Source organism: Mustelus asterias, chromosome 19, assembly GCF_964213995.1.
Source record: "Mustelus asterias chromosome 19, sMusAst1.hap1.1, whole genome shotgun sequence".
NCBI lineage: Eukaryota > Metazoa > Chordata > Chondrichthyes > Carcharhiniformes > Triakidae > Mustelus > Mustelus asterias.
The window spans coordinates 58,888,080-58,910,597 of NC_135819.1; the positions used below are offsets into that span (position 1 = coordinate 58,888,080).

The 22,518-nt window shown below is 48.6% G+C and overlaps 1 protein-coding gene across 9 annotated transcripts in view; it reads left to right on the plus strand.

Moving 5' to 3' along the window:
• Nucleotides 1–22,518, plus strand: part of gsap (gamma-secretase activating protein) — a 304,945-nt gene that overhangs the window by 269,375 nt on the left and 13,052 nt on the right. For 5 of the 9 annotated variants that reach the window (XM_078235613.1, XM_078235617.1, XM_078235609.1 and 2 more), the window contains 3 exons: nucleotides 7,015–7,085; nucleotides 8,754–8,854; nucleotides 12,957–13,076. In XM_078235613.1, the coding sequence (XP_078091739.1) occupies nucleotides 7,015–7,085; nucleotides 8,754–8,854; nucleotides 12,957–13,076 (292 nt within the window). The remainder of the gene's footprint in view (nucleotides 1–7,014; nucleotides 7,086–8,753; nucleotides 8,855–12,956; nucleotides 13,077–22,518) is intronic. The other 4 variants (XM_078235614.1, XM_078235611.1, XM_078235615.1 and 1 more) reach the window with 1 other exon arrangement.

A 22,518-nucleotide genomic window follows, 5' to 3' on the forward strand; every position in this document is an offset into this window, starting at 1 on the left:
TCTCACTGTCTGTGTCGCATTCTCACTGTCTGTGTCGCATTCTCACTCTCTGTGTCGCTCTCTCACTCTCTGTGTCACTCTCTCTCTATCTGTGTCGCTCTCTCTCTGTGTCGCTCCTCTCTCTGTGTCCCTCTCTCGCTCTCTGTGTCGCTCTCTCGCTCTCTGTGTCGCTCTCTCGCTCTCTGTGTCGCTCTCTCGCTCTCTGTGTCGCTCTCTCTCTCTCTGTGTCGCTCTCTCGCTCTCTCGCTCTCTGTGTCGCTCTCTCTCTCTCTGTGTCGCTCTCTCGCTCTCTGTGTCGCTCTCCCGCTCTCTGTGTCGCTCTCTCGCTCTCTGTGTCGCTCTCTCGCTCTCTGTGTCGCTCTCTCGCTCTCTGTGTCGCTCTCTCGCTCTCTCGCTCTCTGTGTCGCTCTCTCGCTCTCTGTGTCGCTCTCTCTCTGTGTCGCTCTCTCTCTCTCTGTGTCGCTCTCTCTCTCTCTGTGTCGCTCTCTCTCTCTCTGTGTCGCTCTCTCTCTCTCTGTGTCGCTCTCTCTCTCTCTGTGTCGCTCTCTCTCTCTCTGTGTCGCTCTCTCTCTCTCTGTGTCGCTCTCTCTCTCCTGTGTCGCTCTCTCTCTCCCTGTGTCGCTCTCTCTCTCTCTGTGTCGCTCTCTCTCTCTCTGTGTCGCTCTCTCTCTCTCTGTGTCGCTCTCTCTCTCTCTGTGTCGCTCTCTCTCTCTCTGTGTCGCTCTCTCTCTCTCTCTGTGTCGCTCCCTCTCGCTCTCTGTGTCGCTCTCTCTCTGTGTCGCTCTCTCACTCTCTGTGTCGCTCTCTCACTCTCTGTGTCGCATTCTCACTGTCTGTGTCGCATTCTCACTCTCTGTGTCGCTCTCTCACTCTCTGTGTCACTCTCTCTCTATCTGTGTCGCTCTCTCTCTGTGTCGCTCTCTCTCTGTGTCCCTCTCTGTGTCGCTCTCTCGCTCTCTGTGTCGCTCTCTCGCTCTCTGTGTCGCTCTCTCGCTCTCTGTGTCGCTCTCTCGCTCTCTGTGTCGCTCTCTCTCTCTCTGTGTCGCTCTCTCGCTCTCTCGCTCTCTGTGTCGCTCTCTCTCTCTCTGTGTCGCTCTCTCGCTCTCTGTGTCGCTCTCCCGCTCTCTGTGTCGCTCTCTCGCTCTCTGTGTCGCTCTCTCGCTCTCTGTGTCGCTCTCTCGCTCTCTGTGTCTCTCTCTCGCTCTCTGTGTCTCTCTCTCGCTCTCTGTGTCTCTCTCTCGCTCTCTGTGTCGCTCTCTCGCTCTCTGTGTCGCTCTCTCGCTCTCTGTGTCGCTCTCTCGCTCTCTGTGTCGCTCTCTCGCTCTCTGTGTCGCTCTCTCGCTCTCTGTGTCGCTCTCTCGCTCTCTATGTCGCTCTCTCGCTCTCTGTGTCGCTCTCTCGCTCTCTGTGTCGCTCTCTCGCTCTCTGTGTCGCTCTCTCGCTCTCTGTGTCGCTCTCTCGCTCTCTGTGTCGCTCTCTCGCTCTCTGTGTCGCTCTCTCTCTCGCTCTCCGTGTCGCTCTCTCTCTCGCTCTCTGTGTCGCTCTCTCTCTCGCTCTCTGTGTCGCTCTCTCTCTCGCTCTCCGTGTCGCTCTCTCTCTCGCTCTCCGTGTCGCTCCCTCTCTCGCTCTCCGTGTCGCTCTCTCTCTCGCTCTCTGTGTCGCTCTCTGTGTCGCTCTCTCTCTCTGTGTCGCTCTCTCTCTCTGTGTCGCTCTCTCTCTCTGTGTCGCTCTCTCTCTCTGTGTCGCTCTCTCTCTCTGTGTCGCTCTCGCTCTCTGTGTCGCTCTCGCTCTCTGTGTCGCTCTCTCTCTCGCTCTCTGTGTCGCTCTCTCTCTCGCTCTCTGTGTCGCTCTCTCTCTCGCTCTCCGTGTCGCTCTCTCTCTCGCTCTCCGTGTCGCTCTCTCTCTCGCTCTGTGTCGCTCTCTGTGTCACTCTCTCTCTCTGTGTCGCTCTCTCGCTCTCTGTGTCGCTCTCTCGCTCTGTGTCGCTCTCTCTCTCTGTGTCGCTCTCTCTCTCTGTGTCGCTCTCTCTCTCTGTGTCGCTCTCTCTCTCTGTGTCGCTCTCTCTCTCTGTGTCGCTCTCTCTCTCCGTGTCGCTCTCTCTCTCTGTGTCGCTCTCTCTCTCTGTGTCGCTCTCTCTCTGTGTCGCTCTTCTCTCTGTCGCTCTCTCTCTCTGTCGCTCTCTCTCTCTCTGTGTCGCTCTCTCTCTCTCTGTGTCGCTCTCTCTCTCTCTGTGTCGCTCTCTCTCTCTCTGTGTCGCTCTCTCTCTCTGTGTCGCTCTCTCTCTCTGTGTCGCTCTCTCTCTCTCTGTGTCGCTCTCTCTCTCTCTGTGTCGCTCTCTCTCTCTCTGTGTCGCTCTCTCTCTCCCTGTGTCGCTCTCTCTCTCCCTGTGTCGCTCTCTCTCTCTCTGTGTCGCTCTCTCTCTCTCTGTGTCGCTCTCTCTCTCTCTGTGTCGCTCTCTCTCTCTCTGTGTCGCTCTCTCTCTCTCTGTGTCGCTCTCTCTCTCTCTCTGTGTCGCTCCCTCTCGCTCTCTGTGTCGCTCTCTCTCTGTGTCGCTCTCTCACTCTCTGTGTCGCTCTCTCACTCTCTGTGTCGCATTCTCACTGTCTGTGTCGCATTCTCACTCTCTGTGTCGCTCTCTCACTCTCTGTGTCACTCTCTCTCTATCTGTGTCGCTCTCTCTCTGTGTCGCTCTCTCTCTGTGTCCCTCTCTGTGTCGCTCTCTCGCTCTCTGTGTCGCTCTCTCGCTCTCTGTGTCGCTCTCTCGCTCTCTGTGTCGCTCTCTCGCTCTCTGTGTCGCTCTCTCTCTCTCTGTGTCGCTCTCTCGCTCTCTGTGTCGCTCTCTCTCTCTCTGTGTCGCTCTCTCGCTCTCTGTGTCGCTCTCCCGCTCTCTGTGTCGCTCTCTCGCTCTCTGTGTCGCTCTCTCGCTCTCTGTGTCGCTCTCTCGCTCTCTGTGTCTCTCTCTCGCTCTCTGTGTCTCTCTCTCGCTCTCTGTGTCTCTCTCTCGCTCTCTGTGTCGCTCTCTCGCTCTCTGTGTCGCTCTCTCGCTCTCTGTGTCGCTCTCTCGCTCTCTGTGTCGCTCTCTCGCTCTCTGTGTCGCTCTCTCGCTCTCTATGTCGCTCTCTCGCTCTCTGTGTCGCTCTCTCGCTCTCTGTGTCGCTCTCTCGCTCTCTGTGTCGCTCTCTCGCTCTCTGTGTCGCTCTCTCGCTCTCTGTGTCGCTCTCTCGCTCTCTGTGTCGCTCTCTCTCTCGCTCTCCGTGTCGCTCTCTCTCTCGCTCTCTGTGTCGCTCTCTCTCTCGCTCTCTGTGTCGCTCTCTCTCTCGCTCTCCGTGTCGCTCTCTCTCTCGCTCTCCGTGTCGCTCCCTCTCTCGCTCTCCGTGTCGCTCTCTCTCTCGCTCTCTGTGTCGCTCTCTGTGTCGCTCTCTCTCTCTGTGTCGCTCTCTCTCTCTGTGTCGCTCTCTCTCTCTGTGTCGCTCTCTCTCTCTGTGTCGCTCTCTCTCTCTGTGTCGCTCTCGCTCTCTGTGTCGCTCTCTCTCTCGCTCTCTGTGTCGCTCTCTCTCTCGCTCTCTGTGTCGCTCTCTCTCTCGCTCTCCGTGTCGCTCTCTCTCTCGCTCTCCGTGTCGCTCTCTCTCTCGCTCTGTGTCGCTCTCTGTGTCACTCTCTCTCTCTGTGTCGCTCTCTCGCTCTCTGTGTCGCTCTCTCGCTCTGTGTCGCTCTCTCTCTCTGTGTCGCTCTCTCTCTCTGTGTCGCTCTCTCTCTCTGTGTCGCTCTCTCTCTCTGTGTCGCTCTCTCTCTCCGTGTCGCTCTCTCTCTCTGTGTCGCTCTCTCTCTCTGTGTCGCTCTCTCTCTGTGTCGCTCTCTCTCTGTGTCGCTCTCTCTCTGTCGCTCTCTCTCTCTGTCGCTCTCTCTCTCTCTGTGTCGCTCTCTCTCTCTCTGTGTCGCTCTCTCTCTCTCTGTGTCGCTCTCTCTCTCTCTGTGTCGCTCTCTCTCTCTGTGTCGCTCTCTCTCTCTCTGTGTCGCTCTCTCTCTCTCTCTGTGTCGCTCTCTCTCTCTCTGTGTCGCTCTCTCTCTCTCTCTGTGTCGCTCTCTCTCTCTCTGTGTCGCTCTCTCTCTCTCTGTGTCGCTCTCTCTCTCTCTGTGTCGCTCTCTCTCTCTCTGTGTCGCTCTCTCTCTCTCTGTGTCGCTCTCTCTCTCTCTGTGTCGCTCCCTCTCGCTCTCTGTGTCGCTCCCTCTCGCTCTCTGTGTCGCTCTCTCTCTGTGTCGCTCTCTCACTCTCTGTGTCGCTCTCTCTCTCTGTGTCGCTCTCTCGCTCTCTGTGTCGCATTCTCACTCTCTGTGTCGCTCTCTCGCTCTCTGTGTCGCTCTCTGTGTCGCTCTCTGTGTCGCTCTCTCTCTCTCTGTGTCGCTCTCTCACTCTCTGTGTCGCTCTCTCTCTCTCTGTGTCGCATTCTCACTCTCTGTTTCGCTCTCTCGCTCTCTGTGTCGCTCTCTCTCTCTCTGTGTCGCTCTCTCTCTCTCTGTGTCGCTCTCTCTCTCTCTCTGTCGCTCTCTCACTCTCTGTGTCGCTCTCTCTCTCTCTGTGTCGCTCTCTCGCTCTCTGTGTCGCATTCTCGCTCTCTGTGTCGCTCTCTCGCTCTCTGTGTCGCTCTCTCTCTCTCTGTGTCGCTCTCTCTCTGTGTCGCTCTCTCACTCTCTGTGTCGCATTCTCACTCTCTGTGTCGCATTCTCACTCTCTGTGTCGCTCTCTCACTCTCTGTGTCGCTCTCTCTCTGTGTCGCTCTCTCGCTCTCTGTGTCGCCCTCTCGCTCTCTGTGTCGCCCCCTCGCTCGCGGCCCGCCCCCTCGCTCGCGGCCCGCCCCCTCGCTCGCGGCCCGCCCCCTCGCTCGCGGCCCGCCCCCTCGCTCGCGGCCCGCCCCCTCGCTCGCGGCCCGCCCCCTCGCTCGCGGCCCGCCCCCTCGCTCGCGGCCCGCCCCCTCGCTCGCGGCCCGCCCCCTCGCTCGCGGCCCGCCCCCTCGCTCGCGGCCCGCCCCCTCGCTCGCGGCCCGCCCACTCGCTCGCGGCCCGCCCCCTCGCTCGCGGCCCGCCCCCTCGCTCGCGGCCCGCCCCCTCGCTCGCGGCCCGCCCCCTCGCTCGCGGCCCGCCCCCTCGCTCGCGGCCCGCCCCCTCGCTCGCGGCCCGCCCCCTCGCTCGCGGCCCGCCCCCTCGCTCGCGGCCCGCCCCCTCGCTCGCGGCCCGCCCCCTCGCTCGCGGCCCGCCCCCTCGCTCGCGGCCCGCCCCCTCGCTCGCGGCCCGCCCCCTCGCTCGCGGCCCGCCCCCTCGCTCGCGGCCCGCCCCCTCGCTCGCGGCCCGCCCCCTCGCTCGCGGCCCGCCCCCTCGCTCGCGGCCCGCCCCCTCGCTCGCGGCCCGCCCCCTCGCTCGCGGCCCGCCCCCTCGCTCGCGGCCCGCCCCCTCGCTCGCGGCCCGCCCCCTCGCTCGCGGCCCGCCCCCTCGCTCGCGGCCCGCCCCCTCGCTCGCGGCCCGCCCCCTCGCTCGCGGCCCGCCCCCTCGCTCGCGGCCCGCCCCCTCGCTCGCGGCCCGCCCCCTCGCTCGCGGCCCGCCCCCTCGCTCGCGGCCCGCCCCCTCGCTCGCGGCCCGCCCCCTCGCTCGCGGCCCGCCCCCTCGCTCGCGGCCCGCCCCCTCGCTCGCGGCCCGCCCCCTCGCTCGCGGCCCGCCCCCTCGCTCGCGGCCCGCCCCCTCGCCCGCGGCCCGCCCCCTCGCTCGCGGCTCGCCCTCTCGCGCCCTCGCCCTCTGCCCCCCGCCCTCTGTTCCCCACCCGTCCCTCTGTCCCCCTCTATGTGTCTATCTGTCTGTCTCTGAATCTTTTATACTCAAGGGAAAAGCAGCCTAAACTATATAACACTTCTCGTCCATATGTTGTGTGACAAAATTAGCCAGAGTTGATGTTACTGTCATATTACTTCCACTTTTTTGTATACCAGCCCCCTTAAGATAAAGGCCAACCTGCTATTTGTCTTTTCAGTTATTTATTTGTACTTAAATTGTCCAATAGCTTGAAGTAAATTTAGTACTTGGGTCCCTAAACCACACTGGTTGTCCACAGTTCCTGGCATCTGACCATTTAGAAAGTATTCTGATCTATCTTTTGTGGGTCCAAAATTGACACAGAAATGGATGAGAATGATAGGGCAAGGGGTAATGTCTCTAAAGTTTATTTGGAGTGTTAGGTTTCATTCAAGCTAGCATATTTTTTCACTGCAAGTCAATAATCTTCGGAACAAAATTTTATGACATGAGATATAGAATGACTATGGCCCTTTATATATGAAATAGTACGTTAAGAGTATGAGGAGCTCATTGCTACCTTGCAGGGTCATTAGTTAATTTAGATTGTGATGCTTCATGAGCAATCATGGCATGGAGGTTGCTTGATTGGTGGAGGTGCTTGGTGAGGAATTTTCTGAATTGACTAATATTTTTTTTGTCTCTACTGAGACTTCCTTGCTCGAGCGATTAGGGTTTGATGTCACGCGGTGCATTGCAAGGGCAGTTTCATGAACATGATGAGATTTTAGCACTTTTTGAAAATGTTTATTCTTCCCACCTCATGCAGTAGAACCTTTACCTCTCTAATCATCAAGCTGGGCTTGGGTGTAAAACGTTGCTTGATCGTAGATTCAGTTTCCCCGACTCCACTTTTTAAAAATGATGCATTTGATTTGACCATAACTTTTTTCTTGCCCCACGTATGTTTTGGACTGTGAGCCGATAATTATTGACCCCCACATTGCATTTAGATGTCAGCTGCAATCCTCGTAAAATTACTAATGTGCTGGATTTCCCACCTCCTCCCATTTGGTGGGTTAGAGCAGGCTCGAAACTTGCAATGACAGCTGACTTTGACATCTGATGGGGCTGGCTGTGCACTATTTATATAGTTTTAAAACCCACTAAAATTGTAGAGTTTGTGCTTGTGTCACCAACTTGAACAAATTGGAATTAATTGTCCTTCCTTTTTAGCTTGGATGCATCTGGCAGATTGTAGATAAGATATGGAAAAAATACGGCCTCAAATCCCACATCCTGTGCTTGTAAGTGATGTTAATTTTAAAGCAGAAGAATTTTTAGCACGAAATGTGACGTGATCAAATGAGGACTAAGAATATTAATTTATTGATCATTAAATTGTTAAAATCTTCATGTTACGTATCGAGGTTGTAGGTACAATTTAATTTTTAAAAATGGGAAGTTGAAATTTGAGTGTTTGCAAAGGGAACTTGTACATAAGCATACGGACCACTGGGAATATTTTTGTGAGTGGTGGGGATAGTAAAACCTTGCTCCTGTTGTATTAAATTTGCATGTGAAGGAATGCAGGGCTTACTTTCATTGTTTGTAGAAATGTCTATGACTCTAACTGTTAATTTCAAGCAAAGGTTTGTATTTTAAAAAGTACCAAAACAGACTTGTAGATTTTGGAGCCACAGCTCCTCAATTTGTAGGTTTATGCAGAACAAAATAAGATCTCATTTAATTATTTGACGAACATGTGAGCCATCTTTTACATGACTAATTACAACAACAACAACTTGCATTTTTAAGGCGGCATTATTGCATGAAAATATCCTTGAATGCTTCATAGGAGCATAATCAGACAACAATTGAGCAGTGCAAAGAAGGGATGACCAACAGCTTGGTGAGACATAGGTAGAAAGAGATGGAGAGACTTAGAGAAGGAATTTCAGACCTTGGACACAAAAGATATAAGGACAGAAGAAATAGGAACAGAAGACCATATGGCCCATTGAGACTGCTCCACCATTCAATATCATATGGAGGTGGGTGAAGGTCTGGCCACTAATAATTGGGTGAAAGGAGTTGGGGATGCTTAAAAGGCCAGCGCTGGACCAAAGCACAGTCCTGGAGTGTGATTAGGTTATAGGAGGTTACAGAGATAGTGCTGTGTGAGGATGAGAATTGTAAATTTGAGACATTGGTAGACCCAAAAGCAGTGTTGGTTCATGGGCACAGGGGGGATGGGTGAATTGGGACTCTGCCGGTTAAGATATAGCCAGCAGAGTTTTGAAAACTCAAGTTTATGGAGGGTGGAAGCCAGAAAGTAGAACAGACGAGATTTGAACGAGTTGAGGCTGGAGGTAACAGAAGTACAGATTAGGATTTCAACAGCAGATGAGCTAAGCAGAGATGGACAACGCTATGAGCTGGAAATAGGCAATCATTGTAGTAGAGGTTCAAAAATTTAGTTCCCCAGCGTGTAGGAAAATGAACGATTTCCTAATTTTATTAATATACTAAGGAGAGGATTAGAGAATTCTAGAATTATAGGGTTAATGATTTCTTTTCCACTAGTTTTAACTTCATTGATTTTATTTTGAGAGGAAAGGGAAGAAACATTGGCTAATTCTGACGCATAGGCTTAAGAAGATATTTCTCGTAGAATAAAATAACTTCTGTCCAAGAAAAAGCCAAAGAAACTTGCATTTAATGTGTGGAGTCGATATGTATTCGCGGATCACGTACTGGGGGTTACATTGGTCAGGGCACAAAACACTTCATGTTGGATTTAATGCCAATTATACACCACATTTGACTTTTTCCTTTCCATATAAGGTGGGCGGTGTGTTTCAAAGGCAATTAATTTTCCAACTGTCACTGCTGAATTTCACTATAATAGTCTTTAAAATACTTTGTAAATTGAGAAGAACATTACATTAAATCTGTTTTATTACACTTTGTAGGTCCAGTAGAGAGACAGTAAATCCTGCAGAGTTTATTGTGTTCCACATGATGACTCGTGTTTTGGAAGCCGTTGAAGGACTTTTTCTACCTCTTCCACCAGGTAATGTTTATTGATTTCAAAAACAGAAAATGCTGGAAAATCTCAGCAGGTCTGACAGCATCTGTGGAAAGAGAACAGAGCCACTGTTTCGAGTCCGAATGACTCTTTGACCGAACTCTGTGCCCGCAGTGACGGCACCATCTCATCGGATAGAAGCAGTAAAAAGTCTCACAACACCAGGTTAAATTCCAACAGGTTTATTTGGTAGCAGGAGCTTTCGGAGTGTCGCTCCTTCATCAGGTGAGTGGGAGTTGGGTTCACAAACAGGGCAAATATAGACACAGACTCAATTACAAGATAATGGTTGGAATGTGAGTCTTAACAGGTAATCAAGTCTTTACAGGTGCAGACAATGTGAGTGTAGACAGGGTTAAGTAGAGGTTAAAATTTGCAGATGACACTAAGATGAGTGGCAGAGCAAAGTGTGCAGAGGATGCTGAAAGTCTGCAAAGGGATATAGATAGTCTAAGTGAGTGGGCGAGGGTCTGGCAGATGGAGTACAATGTTGATAAATGTGAGGTCATCCATTTTGGTAGGAATAACAGCAAAATGGACTATTATTTAAATAGTAAAAAATTGCAGCATGCTGCTCTGCAAAGGGACCTGGATGTCCTTGTGCAAGAATCTCAAGGAGTTGGTTTGCAGGTGCAGCAGGTAATTAAGAAGGCAAATGGAATTTTGTCCTTCATTGCTAGAGGGATGGAGTTTAAAAACAGTGAGGTTATGTTGCAGCTGTACAAGGTGCTGGTGAGGCCACACCTGGAGTACTGTGTGCAGTTTTGGTCTCCTTACTTGAGAAAGGATATACTGGCACTGGAGGGGGTGCAGAGGAGATCCACTAGGTTGATTTCAGAGTTCAGAGGGTTGGCTTATGAGGAGAGACTGAGTAGACTGGGGCTATACTCATTGGAATTCAGAAGAATGAGGGGAGATCTTATAGAAACATATAAGATTATGAAGGGAATAGATAATATCGAAGCAGGGAAGTTGTTTCCACTGGCAGGTGAAACTAGAACTAGGGGGCATGGCCTCAAAATAAGGGGAAGCAGCTTTAGGACCAAGTTGGGGAGGAACTTCTTCACACAAAGGGTTGTGAATCTGTGGAATTCCCTGCCCAGTGAAGCAGATGAGGCTATCTCATTGAAAGTTTTAAGGAAGGATAGATAAATGTTTGAACACTAAAGGAATTAAGGGCTATGGTGAGTGGGCGGGTAAGTGGAGCTGAGTCCACGAAAAGATCAGCTATGATCTTATTGAATGGTGGAGCAGGCTCGAGGGGCCAGATGGCCTACTCCTGCTCCTAGTTCTTATCTTCTAAAGAGGTGTGAATTGTCTCAAGCCAGGATAGTTAGTGAGATCTTGCAAGCCCAGACAAGTCATGGGGGTTACAGATAGTGTGACATGAACCCAAGATCCCGGTTGAGGCCGTCCTCGTGTGCGGAACTTGGCGATCAGTTTCTGCTTGGCGATTCTGTGTTGTCGTGTGTCTTGAAGAACGCCTTGGAGAATGCTTACCCGAAGATCGGAGGCTGAATGCCCTTGAACGCTGAAGTGTTCCCCGACAGGAAGGGAACATACCTGCCTGGTGATTGTTGAATGGTGTCCATTCATCCGTTGTCATAGCGTCTGCAAGGTCTCCCCAATGTACCATGCCTCGGGACATCCTTTCCTGCCGCGTATCAGGTAGACATTGTTGGCCGAGTCGCAAGAGTATGTACTGTGTACCTGGTGGACGGTGTTCTCACGTGAGATGATGGATGTGTCGATGATCCGGCACGTCTTGCAGAGGTTGCTGTGGTAGGGTTGTGTGGTGTTGTGGTCACTGTTCTCCTGAAGGCTGGGTGCAATGGTCTGAGATTGCGTGGCTATTTTAAAGCAAGTAGTGGGGGTGTGGGGATGGCCTTGGCGAGATGTTCGTCTTCATCGATGACGTGTTGAAGGCTCTGGAGAAAATGTAGTAGCTTCTCTGCTCCGGGGAAGTACTGGATGACGAAGATAGAAGACGAAGGGGCTCCTCCAATTGGCCTTGTAATCCGAGGAGGGTTGCTGTCATCCCTCCTGAGTTTTGCGACTCTGCCTTTGCGGCTCCAGCAGCTGTGAGACGACTGGGTCCAGGGGCATATCGTTAACTGGGGTTCAGCAGAGTCCTGGGCTCTGGCATCCCTCCGAATGCCAGTTCCTTGGGATATCCCTGCCTCTGCCTGCTGTGGATCATCAGCTGTGAGTGACCCAGAAGCCTGGCTTCTTATTGGCTGTTTTTATTTGAATTCAAATTTCACCATCTGCCGTGGTGGGATTTGAACCCAGGTCCCCAGATCTTGCTCTGGTTCTCAAGATTAGTAATCGAGTGACAATACCGCTACACCACTGCCTTGTACACAGAGAGGTGTGTGTATCTGTGCTGGTGCCCAGTGTGGGTGATAGCTGTGACGCATCTTCCACGGTGGGGTTGGAGAAGTCCCCATCTGTACTGCTGGAGTCCGGTGGTTCCAGGGGGTGTGAGGATGGCCTATTCCGGTGGTTGGCCTGCAAGAGAAAGCACATGGTATTGATGCATTACATGGAACAGGGAGGGAACAGTGATTACTCACTTGAGACTTGAGGAATTACAACATTTGTGTTGAGAATTCTCATGTTTCTTTGCTGCCCCCACATCACTAGCAGCGCAGACATGCTCTTCCTCCTCCCCGGCCAACTCGAGGGCCTGCTCCTCGAAGCGTGTGAGAGTTCGCAACTCGGGTATGACTCCAGCTGGCTGCACCGGACTCCAGCACCCGCTGACGCATGTTGTGCTCTAGTTTGTCCTGCAATGATAAGGATAGGGAGCGCGTAGGTGGGAGTGTGGACATTTTAGATGGTGATGAGGTGTGGCAGGCATGGGGCTTGGGTGGGAGCTGGAATGTGAGGAGCATACAAGCTACTGGGGAAACATGGTGATTGTAGGGGGACCTGATGCCTGGTGTTGGCAGAGGCCAAGGTGGCTGAATGAGAGAAAAGGGGTTGCAAGAAGGCCAGTGGGAGACTGGGGTTGGCTCACTTACCCTGGCTGAGCGAAGAAGGTCATTCATCGTCTTCCGACACTTCTGTAATGCACTGGCACTCACCAGGGCTGCCACTGCACCTCAGGCGGAGGGTGGTCATCCTATTGGACAGCCATCTCTTGGAGGTACAGGGTTTCCCGTCTCTGCAACACTCTGCCAAGCAGTCAGGTCCATGCCCCTCGGTAAAGCCTGGTGGTGGCTTCATGACTGCTATGCCCTGCAGACATTGTGGAACAAGTGCTGGGCAGCCGTTTATATGGAGCTGTCTAGTCTTTGCAGCAGTTAAGTCATTACGCAATGGGCGAATCAGAGGGAACATGCCGCTGGAGCAGCGTGAAACACATGGGAATAGAAATTAATACCAATGAGCTGTAAGATTTGGCCATTGGTGCAAAACACTCCTTGTTTCAGGCCAGAACCAACACTGCCATTTTGGTAAGATTTCTCCCAGTATCTCTGCAGCCAACTCTTTTAAAATCCCAGGATGTCGGCTATTAGTTCCTGCAGAGTTTTTAGCTTTCAGTCCTATTAATTTCTCTCATACTTTTTCTTTGCTGATATTAATTTCTTTTGAGGTCTTTACTCTCATTAGACCTTTGGTCCCCACAATGATCAGTATGTTCTTTGTGACTTTTCATGTGAAGACAAAATAAGTGTTTTAACTTCTTTGCCAGTTCCTTACTCCCCATAATAATTTCTGCTGTCTCTGAGGGACCCATGTTTGCTTTCACTAATTCCCCATTTTTACACCTCTTTCCAGTATTATATTTTCTCCGTTTCTCAATCTCTTTGTCATTTTTGCTCATTTTTAAATGCAGGCTTAACTCTTTCAATCTGATACTATCCTTAATTTCTCTCGTTAGCCATTATACCAGCACTTTTTCAGTGCAGTTTTTATTTCTCAAGAGAATATATAATCATTGACAATTACTAATTACTCCTTTAAAGGAAATGAATATTTTACCATACTAAGTTTTGCGAAGGAACATAAAAATGTGCTTGATTATAAATACTAATTTCCCACCTTTTTGGTTTTTTTCTGCTCCTTGGTTTTAATCCAGGTTATCATACAACTCACGTAATGCTTGGGTTACGCTGCCTTCCTTTACACACCCTACTGCATTACATTGACCTTGGAATGTTGCATCCAACAGAACAATTTATTACCAGGCTACTTGAAGGTAAACTAATTTGAATCATATTTTTAAAAATATAAATTCAAAATAATTGCTGGTAAAGAAACAGTCGTATTGCCCTGAACAGGGATGATTCTACTTTCAATAGAATAATTTCTTATTTCTTATGATGCATGAAAAGATTACTGGCATTACTGGCCAAAGTTTCCATCACTTGACTGTAATATTGTTAAATAATAGCATTCACTTCAGGTGAAAAAGCTGGCATTTTACTAGCTCATATTTCTCTTTATTCCCCTATGATTTTTTTTTTAAGCCAGTTACCAAACTTCTGCGCTGCCCTGTGACCTAGTGCGGTTGAGGAAGATTTAAACTAATTTGACAGGCAGAGGAAACCAGAAAATAGAAGGGAGCAACAATGACGTCAAAGGTTAGAGAGGAATAAACAGAAATAACTCAAAATATGCAGGGCCAGACTGAAGAAAATAACAAAATTGACATAGAAGGCATTAAAATATGTACATCAAAGTCCCAAGTATAACTAATTAAGTTGATGAGCTGCAGGCCTTACTGGATTGTGACCTGGTTACATTAGAAGAGACATGGCTCAAATAAGGCTAGGCATAGATCCTTAATACTCTTGGTTGCCAAGTATTTGGAATGATAGAAGAGGGGATGTAATAATATTGATTGAGGACAATGTTTCTGTAGTAAATAGAAATGGTCGACTAGATTGTTCAAGGACTGGATCAATTTGGCTTGAGGTAAGGAACGTGTAGGGTTTCTGACAAAAAGTGAGGGTGTGCGATGAAGCATATCTTCTCTTTCGAAGAGCTGGTACTTGCATGACTGGCTAAGTAGCCTCCTTCTGTACTTTTATAATTCTACTCTCTACTAAGGTATGCAAATGCCCTGGAGTTTTTGTTTCAAATGCTCTTAAAAAGCCAGCTGACAGGACTCTTCAGAGAATCAGTAAGAAACTATCAGAATTGTTTGTGATCATTCTTGGCCAGAAAACACTTTTGAACTGTCCTGTATGTGCCAGTAGAAGTGAATTATTTTGTATTTTTGTCTCAGTTGTAGAAATGGTGACTCATTTTCATTACTGGTGGAAGGGTTTACATTGAAACATCCTTTGGAAATTTGTACTGGTTTTATGGTGTTTGCAACATTTCTACCTGACAATTGTTCCTCATGCAAAATACAAATAAATTAAGATTGTTGATGTGGAGAAAAACCTGTCTCGTACTTGGCAACATGCAAAAGTTACTAACCTGTCGCACTGCCTTGTTGTAAAAGTAACAGCACTGTTCTGCCTGCAGGAGCAGAGCAGAAAAATGTAGGTCTGGATTTTCACTGAGTTGGGATGATGTAGGAGCACTTTAAAAATGACACCCTGGACTTGATTCCTGACCCATTCCCAAGGTTTCTGATTTTTGGGAATGCCTTTTAAGGGTGCGGGTGGATTTGGGTTAAAGGTCTGCACCCTGCCCTCCCGATCTGGCTGACTACATTGCAGGGACAGGAATGTCCTATTTCTTGGCAATTTTCATGTAGTTCGGCCAAGTTTTCAGTGAGTCGTGGTTCACGGCACCTCGGAGGTGTCATGAAACATAGTCTGCATGAGGGGACCTTTTAAAAGGTAAGTCCATATGACCTCCTAGTGCCCAAATACCATGGTACGAGACCCCCCTCCTCACTTCCAAACAATCCCTATGACTCCTCATGCTCCCTATGCCAAGTTATTTGCTGGGATTCTCCCAAAAACAAATTCTAAGTGCTGAATGCGTGTAAAAACTGGAGTAACTCCCGCTGGTTTTTTCAGCGGGATTTTCAAAACGAATCTCCCACTCCGAGCACTACAGACTGCACTCACGTGAATCAGGATAAAAATCAGTGGGCGGGGCTGTTCCCGCTGATGAGGCCAGCAGCATAGCACTGAGCGGGGCCACTGCGCATGCGCCCTGTCAGCGCCGAGATGCGCGGTGGCCCCGCACTGCCGGCCTCCTGATCGCTGGCCAGCCTCACGACCCCGCAATGCTGCCCCTCTGACCCCCAACCACCGCCCCTCAATCGTTGGCCTCCCGGATGTCTCCGGGCCAGCCTCTACACCCCGTCCCCATCCGCCTCGATTTCCCCTCCTCCCCCTCCCGATGCCCCCACAGCCCCGGCAGGCCGACCCCCCACCCCAATGGCCAGCTCCGATCAATGTCCTCCCTCCTTCTGATACTGATCCCAAGTGCAGAGTGGCAGCGGGACCCCCACAAGCCCCCACCTCCTTGGCACTGACCGATGCCTGGTGGGCAGTGCCAAGGTGCTCCTTGGGCATTGCTACTTTGCCCTTGGATATTGCCAGGGGGGCCAAGCTGGCACTGCCAGTCTGGCAATGCCCAGGGGTCACTCCCCCCTTACCCCCACCTCCTGTGGCGGGGGGGGGCCTCCATTCACTCCAGCAGAGTCGGGCCACTAGCTCCCTGTTAGTGAGGACCTGGTTGTAAATCCTGCTGGAGTGAAACACTCCTGGCGGGTGGGCCATAAGCTAGCGGGCCTGGAGACTTCAGTCCCAGGCCCGATAATGATGATTTAAATATTTTACTCAGCTCTACGCCGATTTCTGGTGCGGAGCTAACGATGCCAGAATTCCAGGGCCCAGAGATGCGTGGAGGTCATGGCGCCCAGCGGGAAGCACGCTAAACAACCTCTGCTTATGTTTCCCAGCCCGCTGCGTTGCTAGAGCAACACGGAGGGCTGGCAGAATCACCCCCATGGTACTTTAATGGCCATTCATCCACTAATCACTGTATAGAACCAGGGATCCCTTTAGCCACAGTAGGATGATTTTCTAAACAAAGCTTTAAAACATAGTACTTTCTTAAAAAAAAAACTCCTATACAAGTGTCAATCACCCAGATCCTTTTAAGTTCTAATAACTGATAATGCAAGCACGCAAAACCTATTTATTTTGTGTAAATAAACATTGTGAAATTGACAACTTAGATTAGAGAGCCAGAGCTGTCAACAAAGCAGTATTTTCACTGGGGCTCAGGTGTTTCAACAGACTAATTGATTTCTGGACTGTCAGCCAAGCCTTATTATGTATTATTGGCCAAGAGTCCCGGTGTCCTTTAGAGTATGAAAACAAATGAGCCCCAGTAAAACCATTGCTTTATTGTCAGTAGGGAGATGTACCTTGAAAAGGGGAGCATGAGGGATCATCAGGAGGCATCCTTGGGGTGGGGATCTTGAAGGGCGATAGGGCGGGTGGGGGCACATTATGGCATAGGAGTGGGTGTGGAGAATAAGATGGCATGGCTGGAGCATGAGGAGTGTCTGAGAGGTGAGGAGATGTGTGAGGTGGGGGATGGAGGGCCTTTTAAATAGCTCACCTCCACACCAGTAAGCAAGGACAAAAGGACTAATGAATCAGGAACATAAGTTCAAATCCCCATCATGCCAGCTTGGAAATTTAAATTTAATTTAATTAATCTGGAATAAAATGCTGGTATCAGTAAAAGTAATCATGAAACTACCGAAGTGTAAAAACCGATCCGGTTCACCACTATCATGTAGGGAAAGAAATCCGCCACCCTTAGTTGTTCTGGCCTTTAGGCATAAACTGACTCACCCACAGGAGGAAAGATCCTCTTAATGTTCACCTTGTCAATACCGCTCAGGATCTTATAAATTTCAAACAAGTCACTCCTCACTTTTCTAAACTCTCATAGAAACAAGCTCAGCCTTTCCAATCTAACCTCATAAGACAACCTGTTTATTCCAGGTATCAATCAAGTAAACCGCTTTTGAGCTGCCTCCAATACATTTATGCTTTCTTAATTAAGGAGACCAAAACTGCATACGGTATTCAAGATGTGGTCTCACCAATGCCCTGCATAACTGAAGAATAACTTCCTTACTTTTATGTTTAATACCTTTCATAATAAAAGACAGCATTCCGTTAGCCATCTTGATTACAAGCTGCACCTGCATGCTAACGTTTTGTGACTCGTGCGTGAGAACGCCGAAACTCCTTGCAGTTCAGCAGTTGGAAGTCATTCTCCATCTAAGTAATATTCTGCTTTTTTATTCTTCCTGCCAACATGTGTGAAGAACTTCATTCTTTCCCACGTTATACTCCATCTGCCAGATTTTTTGCCCACTCACAGCTTATCCATATCTATCTGCCAACTCTATGGATGTGACCTCACGGGCTGTTCATCCCATGTTCCCGCTGCAGCGAGGTCGTAGAAATTGGCGCCCAGCCAAATCCCCATTTACTTTCAGCGGGATGGGAAAATCCTGCCGGCATGAACAGTGGTAACATTCCGGCCAATATGTTTTCTTCACGACATACTATCCTACCTACCTTTGTGTCATCTGCAAATTTAGTTGCCATGCCTTCACTCCCCGGTCTTGAGTTATTAATGTAAATTATAAAAAGGCTGAGATCCATCAGAGACCCTCATGGGATTCCACTCGTCACATCTTTCGAATCAGACAAAGACCAAGCCAGCCAACCTTCAGTCCAGGCTAATATGTTACCCCCTGCACCATGAGGTTTTATTTTTTGCAATAACCTTTGATGTGGCACTTTGTCAAATGCTTCCTGGAAATCCTAATACTGTATGTCTACAGGCTTCTCTCTATACATATATTGCTCCTTCAAAGAACTCTAGTTAAGTTAGTTAAACATGATTTCCCTTTCATAAAACCATGCTGACTCTTCCCAATTACCTTGAGTTTGTCTAAGTGCCCAACTTGAATCCCGCCACGGCAGATGGTGGAATTTGAATTCGATAAAAAATATCTGGAATTAAGAATCTACTGATGATCATGAAACCATTGTCAATTGTTGGAGAAACCCAACTGGTTCATGAATATCCTTTAGGGAAGGAAATTTGCCATCCTTACCTGGCCTGGCCTACATAACTGGTGACTCCAGAGCCACAGCAGTGTGGTTGACTCTCAACTACTCCCGAAGGGCAACTAGTAATGGGCAATAAATGCTGGCCCAGCCAGCGACGTCCATGTCCCATGGATAAATTTTTAAAAATTGCAAACAAACATGACATTACCATCTACCTCCTCATGTCTGACTACCTTAATGTAGCATCTGATACCCTTTGCTTACTTTGCGCAGCTGGTTTTTCTACAGGAGTTCAATAATTCAATATCAAATGTGTTCAAGGAATATCCTGTTTAAAGTTAGATAACTGTTTTGAGCTTGACTTTTTTATGGGTTTCCTTTTGAGCCAATGCTTCCTTTTTGAGTCCAAGTCATACAGATATCTTCAATGAAAGACCTTTCTGGCACAAAATGTAATTCTAGTTTTAAAGAATCACATTACTAGACTGTAATCCTAAAGATAAACCTGGATGAGCGATGGGTAATTAATTGTCTAACCGGATGTAGACTCCCTTTGAGAGGTTCATAGATATAAATTCCAGTCTTTAAAGCAATCCATACTAGAATCAGCTATCTGTGTGTGTGAGTGCAAAGAGGCCAAAAAGGAGAGACATACACATCCGTCCTGGCAGCACATTCCCCTTTGAAATCTCAAGGGAAAACGATGACGGCTGTAGAGTAGTAAGACTCGAATGCAAATGTGCAGGTGGCGCATTGTCTGAGGGGGAAAACAGTGGCATGAAGTGGTAATGTCACTGGGCTAGTATTCCAGAGGCTCAGGCAACGCCCTGGGGACACAGGTTCAAATCCCAAGACAACAGCTGAGGGCAATTAAATTCAATGAAGAAATCTGGAACTGAAAGCTAGTTTCTGTAATGGTGACGTGACAGCATTATCAATTGTTGTAAAAGCCCAAATGGGTCTCTGATGCCCTTTAGGGAAGGAAATCTGTCATCTTCACCCAGTCTGGTCGACATGTGACTCCAGGCCCGCAGCAATGATGACTCTGAAATGGCTGAAGAAGCTATTCAGTGCAAGGGCAATTAGGGATGGGTAACAAATACAGGTCTTGCCAGCGATGCCCACATCTCTTGAATGAATGAATAAAAAAAAAGGTAATTGATCTGACATTGTAGGAGGGATAGTTAGAAGGAAAAGGATATTATATCAGTTGACTACAGAATCACAGAAATGTTACAGCTCAGAAGAATGCCATTCAGCCCATGGCTCTCCGAATGAGTAGTTCCCCCAGCTTCTCACCATAACCTTTTAGATAATCTAATTCCCTCTTGCGTGTCTCAATTGAACTTTCCTCCACCACACCCTCAGGCAGAGTATCCTAGACCTTAACCATTTGCTGAATAAAAAAGTTTCTCCTCATGTCTCCATTGCTTCTTTTGCCAATTACCATGGATCTGTTCCCTCTTGTTCTCAATCATTCCAACAGGGAGAACAGTTTTTTTCCATCCGCTGTGTCCAAGGCCCTCATAATTATCAATACTTCTCTCAACCTTCCCTTCTGCAAGGGGAACAGTTCCAACTTTTCCAAGCCATCTACTTCACGAGTCTCTGGATTGATGCCTGCTGAATGAAACAGTGGTGATGTGTTACATCCTTGGACACAGACACTTATTCGTCGTCTGAGTCCTGACTCCACTCCAGTGTTGTTTAAGGGATGGAGGGGGAAGGGGGGGGGGGGTGCGGAGGTGGGGATCAAATGCCACTATAGGTACAGAACTCAGTGCTCCGTGGACATGCAGGCTCATAACAGTCCAGCAATATATCACCCCTGGGCATATTACTATGATTCTTGATGTCCCACCCCCATGATACTGGTAATGGCACCACAGAACATAAACCTGACGTTCTCTCTCAGGATGACAGCATTCATGTACCCACCACTGCTCCTCTTCAGCAGTGCCTTTGGTGTTGCTTGTCAGCCAGCCAGCCCATACTGCTGCCAATATCTGGCAGTCAGAAGCTGGATCCCAGGCCAGAAGTGAGATTGTGAGATTCATGATGGGATAGGGGGTATTAGCTGATCAAGGGACCCAGTACTGGGAGGGAAGGATGGTGTGGAGCAGCTGCTGAGAGCCATCCCCCTGCCCTCAACCCTCCCTTGTCAGCTCCACCCCACAATCCCCCTGCTGCCATCATTCATCTCTGGCCTGGGAGCCAGCAACTTTTCTAGGCCTCAGATGGGTCTCATATCAGCAGCAGCAGCAGCCACCAGCTGATTGGCCAGCAACACCTGGCAGGTAGGAATTCCTCTGGGGTCCTTGATCCTGCAGCAAGGCCTAGCGCTGGCCTGTCAAGTGCCTGTTTGGCACATGATGCAGTGGGTCTTCCTGAAAAGAGGCAATGAGACCCCCATTGCCTCCACAAGATTCTGAACAGGGAATCTAACATGGGTGAATGGTTGGAAAATGGTGAGTTCATGCTGGAGTCGAGGAGTTCTGTTTAATTGAACTCGGTCCAACTGAAATTGGTAGATGATTGCTACTTGTATCCTTCTCCTCCTCTTCCTTCTCCAACACCCCATCCAGGTTCCTCCCACTCCCTCTCCATCTGCTGACATGGCCTCCAGATCTGAGGAGGCAGTGACTGGGCATAGAATTGATAGGCTGTGGTGGATGCAGCACTTTACACTGATGCTTGGATCTGAGCAGCTGCACGCTCAACTGCAAACAAGTTATGTTTGAGTTATTGCCAGAACTGTATTGTCAAATACATTCTCCAGTTAAACCCAAGCCAGTGCCAACTTTCTTGGGATGTCTGTATTTGAAATCATGCAGAGAAAGCGCCATTAAAGAGTTCTGCTCACTGTCAACTCACTGGAAGGAAAACCACCCAGAGAAATGCCTATGCTTTCCAACTCGGATGATGTAGAGTGAAATCTGAGTTTATATTGCCTGCTGCCTGTGGCTAAAGCAGATGACAATATGTGACCATCTGAAAATCAAATGACATAAATTGTAGATATAAATTGTTGAGGCTGTAATGATTTTACAAACTATTAAAGTTCCATGTTTTTCTACTGTGACTATATTGTGAACCACCTCTAATGAATGCTGCATTTAATAGTTAAGCAATAGTTTTTACGTTCTGTCCATGCTGGGTGAGAAACTGTTGAATATACTTGAAATCCCACGAGTATCCTGAATACATTGCATAAGTGAGGTATACTCAGTATCATGAGTGACATATAAATCACACCATTCAAGTCTTAAATGTATCAGCGTAAATCAATTCTTAACAGATGGTTATTTGCTTTTTGAATGTGTGCAGCATATTTCCTTTTTGGTTTTGTTCCAGCACATCTAGGTGTTGTGTATGTATAGCAGAGTTAGTTTATTGTTGTGAATTTAAGATACATTAAGCATTTTTTCAGATTTTCAGTTGAGTAATTTCTGATGATCACCTGGACACAGAGTCATGAGAGAGATTATCTGCCCAGTCTCTCTATCTGAATGTGGTTTGGGAGAGAACGTTAATTTTGTTTGAATGTATTTTCTTCCCAGTGTCCTGAGCCAGAAGGACATTTTTCTTTCTAGAACTAAACGTGTTTCTGCGGTATATTTTTATTGCAAAAAATGTGTCCAATTACAACGCAATATTTCTTGGTAACTGGAAGGAAAGCTGGGCTGGTGTCCAGCCACAATGATATCATGCTCCCCTAATCATTGCTGCCTTTTTGTTGTTCACATTTTCCTTCTGCCTCTTGAGGAAATTGTGGCTTGCTCTATCATTAACAAATTATGCTTGTTTCCTGACTCTTCCAAGTCTCAGAGTTGCCATCACCCCCTTCTCTTACCTTATTTAACATCGATATTAAGCCAATGCTCTGTGTGAGAAATAACGAGAACACAAAGCATTTGATTGTGGGAGGGAATTTGGATCAGTTTATTGACCTCAATGCCAATAAAAACAATAGAGAGATATCTCACAAGCAGCTGATCTGACATTATCCATTTTAGCCAAAGTCAAACTTCTTCCAGGCTGTCATGATGATGTGTATTTTCAGATGAAGTGGAGATAGAGCTGATCTAATTGGATCAAGATGCATAAATGTGTTCTAGTTGCAATTTTAAAATCATACATTCTGCACTTAAATTTCATCGTGTCCATGTTCATAATGGAACTGCTGATATAAACTTGTGGTGCTGTAAATGCACTCTCGGGAATGAGACACGCTGTTACTATTGAAGTTGTGTACCTCCAGCTGATGAAACATTACTTTATGGGTATGGTGAAGGAGGATGATAGCAATTGCCTCGAGCATTTAATAAATGTTATTGCCCATCATGCCACTTGATGAGCAAATCGAGTCAAACCCTGCAGCCATCTAAGGATTCCTGGAGATTTATTTTAACATGGCGCAGGGAGAAAAAAATTTTAAAACAGGTTTTGCTGTGGACTTAATGAAGTCTCAGATGGCGGACAGTACCTGGAGATGGTCACTCGAAGTTTCTGTTCAGTGAAACAGGGATACAGGAACCCACTGCAAGCTGGGAGCAACCACTTGTTGTAAGGATTGTAATTACATTGTGAATGCAATGTGGGATAAGTATAAAAGAGAAATCC